At 32.2% G+C, this 13,382-nt stretch overlaps 2 protein-coding genes across 2 annotated transcripts in view; one reads left to right on the forward strand and one right to left on the reverse strand.

Annotated features, from left to right (window-relative positions):
• LOC143193413 (uncharacterized) overlaps window positions 1–13,382 on the forward strand; it is a 91,487-nt gene that overhangs the window by 43,683 nt on the left and 34,422 nt on the right. The gene's annotated exons all lie outside the window — the stretch shown is intronic.
• LOC143193173 (uncharacterized) lies at window positions 4,662–6,902 on the reverse strand. Its single transcript, XM_076399190.1, has 2 exons — window positions 6,799–6,902; window positions 4,662–6,696 (listed from the first exon to the last, which is right to left on the reverse strand). Exons 1-2 carry the CDS (start codon window positions 6,815–6,817, stop codon window positions 4,754–4,756), a joined length of 1,962 nt encoding a protein of 653 aa, XP_076255305.1. The 5' UTR covers window positions 6,818–6,902; the 3' UTR covers window positions 4,662–4,753.

Here is a 13,382-nt window from a genome sequence, read left to right on the forward strand (position 1 = left end):
AGTCCAAACGCTCAAAAGATGCGTGTATAAATTTGACAGGTGTCGGATCATTAGTTTGTGAATTATATAACTTTGAGTGAAGCAGCTTTTGTTATTGTGAAAAAAATGGATAAAAAGGAATTTCGCGTGTTGATAAAATATTGCTTTGTGAAGGAAAAAATACAGTTGAAGTAAAAGTTTCCCGACACTGCCCCAAGAAAATCAACCATCAAGGATTGGTATGCTAAGTTTAGACGTGGTGAAGTTAGTACCGACGACGGTGAACGCAGTGGGCGCCCAAAAGGGGTTATTGCCGACGAATACATTAAAAGAAAACACAAAATGATTTTGAATAACCGTAAATTGAAATTAATTTGAATTGAATTGAAATAGTACTCTAAAGATATCAACTGAATGTGTACATCATATAATTCACGAATATTTGGGTATGAGAAAGCTCTGTGCAGAGTGGGTGCCGCGCGAGCTCCCATTTGACCAAAAACAATGAAAAGTTGATGATACGGGGCAGTGTTTGAAGATGGTCAATCGTAATAAACCTGAGTTTTTGCGTCGATATGTGACAATGGATGAAACATGGATCCGTTATTTCACTCGGAAGTCCAATCGACACTCATCCGAGTGAACTGCATACGATGAAAGCTTGGAAAAACGCAACAGTCGGCTGGCAAGGTTATGGCGCCTGAATTTTGGGATGTACATGGAATAATTTTAATTGACTACCTTGAAAAAGGAAGGACCTTCAACAGCGATTATTACATAGCGTTATTGGATCGTTTGAAGATAAAGAAAGTGCTGCTTCACCAAGACAATGCATCGTGTCAAAAATCCATGAATTAGGCTTCGAATTGCTTCCTCATCCACCGTATTCTCCAGATCTGGCCCCCAGCGACTATTTTCTCTTCTCAGTTCTCAAAAGAATGCTCGTTGGGAAGAAATTTTCCTCGAATAAAGAGGTGATCAGCGTAACTGAGGCCTATTTTGACGCAAAGGACAAATCGTATTACAAAAATGGTATCGAAAAGTTGGAGGGTCACTACAATCAGTGTATCGCCCTTGAAGGGAATTATGTTGAATAGAAAAATTAATTTTGCCAAAAAAATGTGTTTTACTCTGGTAGGCCGGGGACTTTTCAATTAATCTGTTATTTTGTGTCAATTTTATACCAATAATATCCTATAATAATACCAATAATATGGTTTTAATATTATGGAATGATTCTATATGATCAACGAGCTATAATATTGATGAAGTATTCTCAGATAAAGGAATAGTCACATTTATGTGAATAATTACTTTTGCAGTGTCGATTATACTTAAAACAACAGAAGTTAATTGGATTCTACTTCTTGTTCTTACATTTCTAAATCACTTCACACACAAAAATTCACAAAATCAGACGGAAACGGCCGAAGTTTTCGAATATCGGCTAGGATCATCTAGAATTAGCCACTACTATATCCTAGCAAATTTAAGCTATATATATATTTTGGGAAACTTTTTGTTATGAAACGTGCTTTATTTTGTACTATGCTTTCAAAGGTGACCAGGAAAATTGTTTCCTTAAGATTTTAAACTAGAGATCCCCTTATAAAAGTCATCCCTTTCATTACCCATTTTAAATGCCGTCTCCGATTGTTTACTATTGTCACAACATGATACCAAATTAATTTAAATTAGTTCATCTCTTGTCAAAAACGTATTAGTATGCAAATACAAAGAGGAAGCCCGAATAAGGGTCCACAAATTCCTCATTATAGGATTTATCTGTTCTAAAAGGGTCTTAATGGTCTAAAAGCTTTGGTATTGTTGTTCGGCTAGAGATAATTCCCCATTTGGATAATCCGTGGGAAATTAATAAGCGGTAATATATACGAAGGAATTATTAAATATTCTGGTTGAAGGGATTGAAATTGCATAAAGTATTAGTAGGGATTAGTATTTAAATATACATTCTGTTTATTCATTTTATTTGTTAATGTGCATGTTGTGTAACAACTTTTGTATTAGGATATGAGATTTGATTGAGTCCTGAGACCTTATGGTTTCCAATGTTAAATTTTAAAGTTTATATATTATATAGATATTGTTCATGCAATTAAGAATTATATTTACAATTTTCGAACATTTTTATTTTCCCTAAAGTTACTAAGAAAAAAAAAAGGATATAAGTACGAAGAAAATGGGTGGTAAAAAAGTAACATCTAAGTCGTCTAACTAAGATCAGAAATGTATTAGATATTAATTAAGATAATAATTATCTATATTCTGGTTGAAGGGATTGAAATTGCATAAGGGATTAGTAGGGATTAGTATTTAAATATACATCTTGTTTATTCATTTGATTTGTTAATGTGCATATTGTGTAACAACTTTTGTATTAGGACATGAGATTTGATTGACTCCTGAGGCCTTATGGTTTCCAATGTTAAATTCTAAAGTTTATATATTATATAGATATTGTTCATGCAATTAAGATTTATATTTACAATTTTCGAACATTATTATTTTCCCTAAAGTTACTAAGAAAAAAAAGATATAAGTACGAAGAAAATGGGTGGTAAAGAAGTAACATCTAAGTCGTCTAACTAAGATCAGAAATGTATTAGATATTAATTAAGATAATAATTGTCTGTATATTAAAATATATATATGCAAACTAACTTATAATCGACACTCAATAATTTTTTAAATGGTATTTAATCTAATTTCCATTAATCAATCAATAATCAACAAAGTGTTGATAAGTTTAAATTACTACAGCACTGAACAAAGCGTTCTATAAAAATATCGTAATACATAATAAATGTTGGTATATGAAAATAACAATGAACACAATTATGCAATTTCGTTTTTACAATATAGAAATGCACATTAAAGGAATATATTTACAAAAAATTAAATTAACTATAGATTATGTAAACTTAGGTATATAAAGTAAATAATCCAAATAATTGATACAAAGTTCACACAATATAATGTCATATAGTCAAATATCTTAAAACAATAATCATTAAAAACCTTAATATTGTTAATGCTTTAAAATGTTTACAAAAGTACTGTTAATAATACATAACTTCCTTTATTTGACATATGTGTACTCTGTATGTAATATAGTTAATTTCATTTGATCTACTGTATATTATCATTACTTCATTTATATATTCATACTGCCTTTAATCCTTCTATATTACGTCTCACCCAAAATATATTCAAATATATATAAATATATTTCAAAAACAAGTACTTAGAAGAACGTAAATTTTTATATAAAATTACATCTTGATTTTTTATTCCACTCTTCGATCTCATTCTTGAAGATAGCTCATCTTTAGTGTTCCTTTTTTGACTTCCGTTTTTCTACTGCTTTCTACTTTCTCATGTCCCATGTGGGAGCTAATAATTAATCAAAAAATGAATAATTAAAACTCTATGAAGCTATTTTATAATTGTTGGTATTCCTTGCAACATTCATTTCAACTTTTGATATACAAATTAATGTATTTATTAGCTGTAATATTCAGTTAGTGCTTTGTTAAGACATGCATTTATTAAAGAAACTTGAAATGAATTAATGAAGTTAATACCATTAAAATTTACAGAAAATCTTAATACCCTTTAGAAATACCTCTAGTTCAATAATACACTATGTACTATATCAATTACTATACAATACTAGCTGACCCGACAGACTTCGTCCTGTCAAAAAGATTTGTAATGTGGCAGTTTTTGTGCCTACGTATTTTAAAAAATTCTCCTGAACAGAACCATCACCCTGGTGATAGGGCGTTGTGAATAAAAAATAATTAAATAAAACATATATAAGGATTGAAAAGTAAGTAATCGCTTTATTGTTAATCATGTGAATCATAATTATTATTATTATTATCATTATATTGCTTTGTGGTATACGATGTTTTTTGTTTGATTACCTGGCGCATAGATAAACAAATCTGATGGTTTTCCAACACGGGAACAGGCAACATACAATTGACCATGTGAGAAACATGGGTTTTCTAGATTAATACCACAAACACTTAATGATTGCCCCTGGGACTTGTTTATAGTCATAGCAAAAGCAAGCCGTCAACATGTCTATAGGAAATTTGCCATTACCAATGTCAATGAGTTGTTTAGAGAATATGTTTCCAGATTGGTCATTTTGCAACTCGACACGCATATTCTTGCTTAAATGAAGTACTTTGACATGTTTCCACAAATTGGAGGACTTTAGACATGCATTGAGTTCATCAGCTGGCGTTGATCGTGGAATCACTGGCAATGTTTGACGAAAATCTCCTGCTAATAAAATCATTGCACAACCAAATCGGTTATTATTGCTACGTAGATCTTTTAAGGTTCTGTCTAAAGCCTCCAAAGATTTTTTATGTGCCATCGTGCATTCATCCCAAACAATCAATTTACATTGCTGCAAAACCTTTGCCATTGCAGAGTTCTTCGAAACGTTGGAGGTTGGAGTTTCATTGCTTTGCATATTTAATGGCAATTTTAGTGCTGAATGGGCTGTTCGACCACCTTCAAGCAAAGTTGCTGCGATTCCCGACGAAGCGAGTGCAAGTGCAATTTTATTTTGTGAGCGAATTGTTGCTAATATTAATGAAATAAAAAAAGTTTTTCCTGTACCACCAGGTGCATCTAAGAAATAAATCCCTCCAGTTTCATCATTCGTTACTTTCATAAGAGTTTCAAATACATACTTCTGTTGTTCATTTAACAGTGGAAGATTTGTTTGAATTTATTCTTTCAAAGCGTTGAGATCATACAGTCTTTCTCGATGCAACTCTTGGTTAAAAGCGTCATGCATTGGACGATTGGGCGCGGTCAGGCCTAATTGAATTAATAGTTTGTTTGACATTATCAAGCACATGTCCTCAATTGAAATCAATGCTTCATTGTAAATTTCTTCACTGATTTGTATATTTGGATTTCCCATTCTATTCCGTATTTGATACAAAATATCATCACACATATAATCTTTGTACTTCATCCACAAATCAATTGGGTTTGATGGGAAGCATGTAGATATGATTATAGAAAACAATGTTCGTATTTGATGAGTGTGTGATGATATTACAGCATCATTGAGAGTTTGATCCCAATGAGCGTCATTTTCAAGCAATTGCAAACGTTGACAGGCTTCTCTGTAGGATCCACACAATTCACCATCAACAGTTCGTAACTGTTGGAATGATGTTGGGCCACGTACATTGACTAATAGCAGTCGTAAATAAAAACATTCATCATTGCTTGGATGTACTGAATAAATCCGGCCAATCGCATCGGTGGAATATACATCTGTATATCCTGGAACTGGTTTTCCTTGTTTCCGTCGTATAAATCTCCTTGAGGATTGATTCCAGGTATAATATTTTGGCATTTCAGAATATAGCAATGTTTGTGCGAAATCATCGTTTTGGCATGTCTCAAAAAAACTGGTTAATGTAGTAGATGGTGGCTGAGCAGCTCTTTGTACTGCGTTCTGTGCTGTAAAATACACTCTTTGTCCATTTTCTAAATGCACAGCTAAGTGAACAACAGAAGGGTGTCTCTCATGAATAGGAAAAGAAAATATTCGCCAAACTGCTTCATTACTACTGACATAGCGACCCATTTGGTATTGGGTAACTTCATCATTAGAATTCTCTGCACCAATTCCAATCACAGCCATATCACTCCCTTTGGTTACATATTTGCAAATGTATTTAATCGATTTCACTGAATGGCAAGATTCAACGTTGATGTGTGCTTTGAATGTCTTTGATAAAATGGGTGAATATGGAACAATCCAACGATTATCTATTTCAATATCTTGTTGATTTAATTTGACAATTGTTGATTTTCCATTGTCTGCTGTCGATCTGCGACGATACAATGGATAACCGTCATTACCAGTAATTGTTTCCGATATTAATGTCCGTGGATATCGTTTTGAACATTTACCATCCATCATACACGGTGAATTTTGATTAAGAGTTCCATAGGGACCATGTATCATGTTTTTGATAACTACCTCATGCAATCCAGGATCTACTTGTACATTAGGGATTTCAGCTGATATCACTGCATCAACTTCATTTGGCCTTATCTTTTCAACCAACCAAACCAAAATGTGTGCATGTGGCAATCCTCGTTTCTGCCACTCCACAGAATACATCCAGCAGCGTGTCTCACCAAACACATTATGTTTTACGATGAAATTCATTAAAGATTTCAACTTTTGTCTAAAGACTCTGGCTGTAATATCATGACGATCAATGGACGATTTCCCAGGTAATAACTCCTGCTTAATTTGTATCCATTGCGGATTGCATGTAAATGTGATGAACAAATCTGCTGTACCATAATGACGAACATACGACATGGCATCTTGAGCATATTCGTGCATATGCCGAGGGCTTCCGATGTATGTTGCTGGAAGAATAGTCATCCGACCGACATTCTGTGCATTTCCATCAGTATTAATCGCATCTCGAAGGTGAATATACTCTTCAGATCGGAGTTTGGTTTGATTCAACCTGATGAATGTTAATCTCTCCGTTTCAATTTTAACATACATGTCATCAACATATTTGTGATATAATCGCCGACATTTCAATATGTGATTATCTGCATTTTCCCGAATCATTAGGCGGTATGAATAATAGTTCATTGAACTGACTTTTTTGTTGGTTTCAGAACCTGTAAACAGATTTTGTTTTAATAACATTCAAATATAAAATTAAAATACATAATATAGTGACTGAGATATTATCGCCATAGCTAAACTAATATTTTAGTTACCTGTAATGGGATTTATCATTTTTATTGATAAATCGTAGCCATCTTCACCTTGCCAAAATATAATGGGATATTGCAGTGCATCATATGAGCGGTGTGTTTCCTTTATAGGTTGTAATTGAAAATTCCGACGATGTAAAAAATATCACGGGATTCCAAGTTTTCTCCAACTACAACGATAGCAACTTCATCAATAGTTGGTGCATTAAAACGTCTTGTATGTTGACCTGCAGGTGTTTTATCAGCTCTGATTACAATTTTGTGATTATCGGATGGCATCAGATCCAGGGCAGTTTTAAACAATATAATCAATTGATTGTGTTGATGAAATAAAGTTTGTAATTGTTCTACAATAGACCTTTTTACTAAATTGTTATGTGCACAACGCAGATCAATTTCTTGTGGTGAATTGCCCATAAAATAAATTTGCAGGAATTTGTTGTCGCTATCTGACACTGGTAACAGTGAACCTGCTCTGTGATATATTTGCCCTTGTATCTGTAAATAAAAAAAATATTATGGTGTGGTATAAATTAATGGATTGTCAATGATCAAACTTAAATAATATTTGATCTTAAAAAGTATATATTTAGTTTTAACTAATATCTATCAAATATAAAATATAATAAAAGTGTCACTGAAACTGAATCACCATATAATATGATGACTAAGTGATATATTTCGTAATGATTAAGAAATTGAAGATTAGTAACACATCTTAACTTTGGTGACAGAAAATTTTGTTCGCTAAAATAATTATGAGTAACTGCTATAATACATACCTTGAAAGTTGGCATAAAATTTTCCCGAACTGCATTTGTTGCCCCAAATGAAGTCATTTGAAAGCAATTGTTATATTGTTGAATATGTGTCAAAAAGTGTATAGAATCTGTTCCTATTCCTGAAACCAATGAGTACAATGGTTCTGGTGGTGGATCCAATTGTATCAATTTCACTTTACCATTTGCGCAACACAATCCATTGGCTTCGTTTTTGTATTTTAATGCCTTACAGTGTGAGCAAACCAAGTTCATAGAACCAATAACAACACATTGGTAGTTACTGTAGTCAATTGACACATCGTAACTGAAAGCAGCTGGATTCAAACTTGCGCGATTATTAGTTGAATGTCGCGCTCGCGCTTCACGCGTTTGTGATATCCGAATTCTTTCACGTTCATTTCCGTCGTCACGTTCTTGTGCAGTACGATTAGATCGGTAATTAGCTTGGTTTATAGCATTTCTGGTTCTTCTACCTAAACTGCTTCGTCTTATAGGAGGCATATCAAATATAAATTATTTTTTCACTAATCACGAACTAAACAAACACTAACTAACTAAACACTCTGCACAAAACACGATATACGAATTTGTTTCGTGTATCACTTGACAATTCATCTGTCATCTGTCAAAAGTCATCTGTAACAGACAACTTTTTTTTTTTAAATTTGATATGACTTGAACTCAAATCCTTTTAATCCGTACGAATTGTTTTATTTATTTAAAATTTTTTATTTGTTTAAAATTTAATTCAAATTTTAAATAAATAAAACAATTCGTACGGCTTAAAAGGATTTGAGTTCAAGTCATATCAAATTTAAAAAAAAAAGTTGTCTGTTACAGATGACTTTTGACAGATGACAGATGAATTGTCAACTGATACACGAAACAAATTCAAACAAAAAGGGCTATTTTTAGGGTTTTTCCAGCAATAATTCTAATTTTTCTCGCCGTAAAAACCATCCCTGAACTTCAACGAACATTTTAAAAAAAGATTTGGCCAAATTGGTCTAGGCGTTGTTGAGTTATGCGCTTAGGAACATATTTTGCGATTCATTTTTATATATAAGATTATAGCCCTGTCGTGTTTTTATTCCACAGGCTTCCGATAAAGTGGACTCATTAACACGTTAATTGAAAAGTCCCCGGCCTACCATCGTCAAACATATTTTTTTGGCAAAATTAGTTGTTTTTTACTCAACATAATTCCCTTCAAGGGTGATACACTGATTGTAACAACTCTCCAACTTTTCGATACCATTTTTGTAGTACGATTTGTCCTTTCTCTTTCTTCAAATGCGGCCGTTTTTCGGTGATTTCGTCCCTCAAACAGTCCAATAAAGTTATGTAATAGTCGCTGTTGATGGTCCTTTTTTTTTCAAGGTAGTCAATGAATATTGTTCCATGCGCATCCCAAAATACAGACGCCATAACTTTGTCAGCCGACTCTTGCGTTTTCCCGCGCTTTGGAGGACTTTTTTGAAGTTTAGGGCTAACTAAAAAATTGCTCGTCCACATTTTGCGGTACAACGTTGCCAGATTTTTATTTTAAAAATTACGTATCTTATTATTTCACCTACAACAGAAACGACGAATAACCTACTAAGTAGGAATGCTTTTTTATTGTAGTATATTTTTGATGTCGTCCTATATGTATCCCAGTATAAATAAGATCCGTGGTAAACAGAACTAATTGGCGTTGTTCCGTCTATATCGTCCGGGACCTTTCAAAAACAAAGCCGGCTTCATTTCCTCTAAAGGCATCATTGTTGAGGGTCATTTCGGTGCTGTCTGCAGCTCCACCATATAGCTCGAGGGTAGTTTTAACAGCATCAGCCTTGGCTATATATTTCTCGCAAAAATACCGTTATGCACAAAAAAAATCAAAACGAATACAATATAGTGAATCATAATATTGTTCTTTATGTAAATATTTATATATTAATTTGCATTTTGGGTTTAAAATGTTAGTCAAATAATCGTGTCATAAGTCAATTATCAGGAATTTTGTATCAATAATTTTTGTTTTTGTGACATGCAATAAATTTAAAAAGTTCGTTTTAATGAATTATACATGCTAACAATATATAAGGCATTATTGTTCTTTTTTTAAATTACATTTGTATTCGGAACTGTTGAAAAAGAACTTAGCAGGTGCTGGAATCTATAAGGAATCAAAGGAAGACACATGAGATAATTTTCTTTTGGTTTGGTGTTATCTCATGATATGAAAAAATACTAAAAGACAGGGATTTAGTTAGAATTCATTTCTCCACCACAAAAATAACTACCTTGGCAACATACGCAGACGAAAGAGCAATCTTAGCATCTCATGAAGCTCCAATGACAGCATCAATAAACCTACAAACCCACCTGGAGCAAATACAATTATGGTTGAAGACATGGCGCATTAAAGTCAATGAAACAAAATCCATTCATGTAACCTTTACTCTGCGTAGAACATGTCCTCCAGTGAATATCAATCATCGTCAACTCCCTCAAGCAGAGCATGTTAAATATCTTGATATGCACTTAGATCGACGCCTAAACGGAAACAACTAGGACTAAAATTATGTCAAATGTATTGGCTCATCGGGCGCAAATCCAAGTTATCATTAGATAACAAGGTATTGCTGTATGAGTCTATACTAAAGCCCATTTGTGCATATGGAATCCAACTCTGGGGTACTGCTAGCAAATCTAATATATCCATCATTCAACGATTCCAAAATAAGGTGTTGCTTGCCATTGTTGATGCTCCGTACTATATTTCAAATAAAGTGATACAACGCGATATTCCTCTAGAACCTATAACGAGTGTAATTCAACGTGTTTGTGTGAAGTACTTCGAAACAGTGTCAGTGCATTCCAATGTACTCGTTAATCAGCTAGCTAAATATGCGACGTGATAGTGAAGTACGTCGACTAAAACGTTTAACACCACTTGATCTGATTACTGGACATTTATAGACTTTAGAATAAGAGTAATTAATTAAAATAATATTTTATGCAGGAGATCGCTTAAGGAAGTGATTTTCTACATGCCATATATATATATATATATATATATATATATATATATATATATATATATATATATATATATATATATATATATATATATATATATATATATATATAATATAGACATTAGAAATTAGATATTGCATCAGAATTAAAATTATTATTGAAAAACTGGATATCATTATTATTTTAGTATTATTACGATTATATTTACATTATTATAAATAGTGAATTATTACCATAACTTCTTAGAACGAACTTGTGGTATACATTATTTCGAATTTGCTTCACCTATTTTCTTCCCGTGAATTTCTAGAACTTTTAGCTATACGCTTGCTTGACATATACTTTACTATACTGCATAGACATATACTATTTGATCAATTAAAAGAAAAACTGGAGTGGAAGTAATAATAAACTTATGGTAAGTTATCATGATACTGTTAATATGTAAGACGCTTTTATGGTTGATTTAGAAGACCTAGTAATAGCAAGTTGAACCTGAAAAAGAAAGAGTGCCTCAAAACAAATGAAATTTTTTGAAAATAAAACAGTTGAAGCTCAAACTGAATGAAACAGGAAATCGCTGTTGGTTATTTAGAGATCAGCATTTAAAGAAAAGCTAACCAGGGTAAGGTGATTTTATGACAACTGCTCATACTCAGAATTGGTGTACTCCTATTATCTCATTTACGACTTTTAAATAACAGGTTTTTTATGAAATTTTTTTATATATTAACTATACCTGATAAAAAATTCTTTATTATATTAGGTTTTCTGTGGGTGAATTAAGAATTTTGTTATCTAGATTAATTAATCAAACTAATCATGATAAACCCTAATGGATGGCTTTGTTGGTCAAAAGTCATTAGACGTAGTATTTATATCTAGGATGTTTACTAAACATTGTTGGTTTGCTTAATTTATATTGAATGTATTATACCCAAATTCAAATTATATTAATCGTTTAATATTTTACTAACAATAATTAGATACGTTGAATCTTGATAGTTTATTTATTGACTAATACCATAATTTGTGTGAAATAGAATATTTTCCTATTTATATAATTGTTAAGTTATATTGAGATATAAATGTAAGTCATATAAATGAAAAACTTAAGTAAACAATATGGGTTACAATATAAAAAGTGAAGTGAGTATATAAACAACATGATAGATTAGATTAATGGTTATCCCATCCGAACTACTGTGACCAACTTTACGACGAAAGTCTTGTGGAGGTTTCATGTAGGTTTAAATGCATTCAAGGAGAAACATATTGCATAAGATGTGGTGCATTCAGGGTGATCATTATAGTCAGGGCTGATTCTAAGTACCGTTGATTTAAACAAACTATTTGCAAACGAGCCGGTATCGCATTTTATGGGCGTAATTAATTTTGGTGGAGTCCCCAGTGAGACATGTTTAATGGAAACTAAGACTTAAATGGCTATAGGATAATCGAAAATGGTCAATTGTGAACAATGACGTTAACTCTATGGGAGATTTGACCAGATTGAGTAATTAACGAGTTCTTGCGCTGAGCATATTTTTTACAAGATGAAGGGGTTTGTGCAATTGTGATATCGATATTCTGACGTAGGGAATCTATGCTAAAAGAATTTAAGTTAAAGTGGAAGATCGAGAGATTAGAGGGAAAGACAAAGAAAGAAGTATAGACAAGATATAATTAAAGTTAAATGAGTTAGTTATGATTAGCCAGCATTTTTTGAAAATAGTTGAAGCGCTCTGAACAAACAACTCGTTAATATTGTTGCTATGACTATTCGTTGATTTGGAATCATTTTTAGAGATAAGGGTGTTATTTCAAGTACTAGCAATTTTTTATAGATTTAATTATTTTGTTAAGTATAGTAGTGTTGTTAGTGCCTCGGTGGGTCCAAAATACCACATTGTTTAAGTAAACTAAAAAATAATGTTTTCTATCGCTACATAAACCAACATTTACTTACTTACTTATTTTGATCTTTCTTTTTTTTGTAAAGCAAGGCGGTACACTTGTGAAGTAAGATCGATCTTTTTGGTTCTAAAAAAAATATTATTTTTAAAAACATTTTCTTTTCATTACTCCTAATTTTGTTGACTCGAAAGCGATTTTTAAGAAACATGTATTAAATACTTAAGGTCTTAAAACATGGTTGACTATTCATATTTAATACATAATTGTTCAAAAAAATATTGGAGTTCCAAGAGATTGTTTTAGACTTTTAGAAATAATGTACAATCATTAAAAATCATAAATAAAACATAAGAAAAGTTTTTTTTATGAATTAATTTCTGTATGGAAATCATGTCTTGAGCTGCTTCAATTAACTTTGTGTCTCAAATATCATATTTTACACAGTTCCAATTCGCTGCTACCAAATCAAGTGTATACAGGAGCAGCGGTTATTGAAAATCCCTTTGAATAAAATATATGTTGTCCTGCAATAGTCTTGGACATCTCACAAGCTCGATCCGGTATGACGTTTAGGACTAATTTAACAAATAATAAAAACTAGCCATATTCCGTATCCAGCTTAAATTGGAAACATCACGTTCGACAAAGAGCATATCAATCAGATTCAAAATCAATTGACACTGGGTAGTTGTAAGATATTCTGAATATCACTTGAATGGTAATCCAACGATTGCAAAACAGAGGTCTTGAGTTAACTATCAATGCTTATCTGTACGAAACAAACGAAGAACTGCACGATGACCTTGAAATCATATGTATTTATGAAGTTATCCAAAATTTCACCTTAAAACATGAAATTAT

This window comes from Rhynchophorus ferrugineus, unplaced genomic scaffold, assembly GCF_030347505.1.
Source record: "Rhynchophorus ferrugineus isolate W39M unplaced genomic scaffold, kcgeb_rfMv2 rfM3, whole genome shotgun sequence".
Classification (NCBI taxonomy): Eukaryota; Metazoa; Arthropoda; class Insecta; order Coleoptera; family Curculionidae; genus Rhynchophorus; species Rhynchophorus ferrugineus.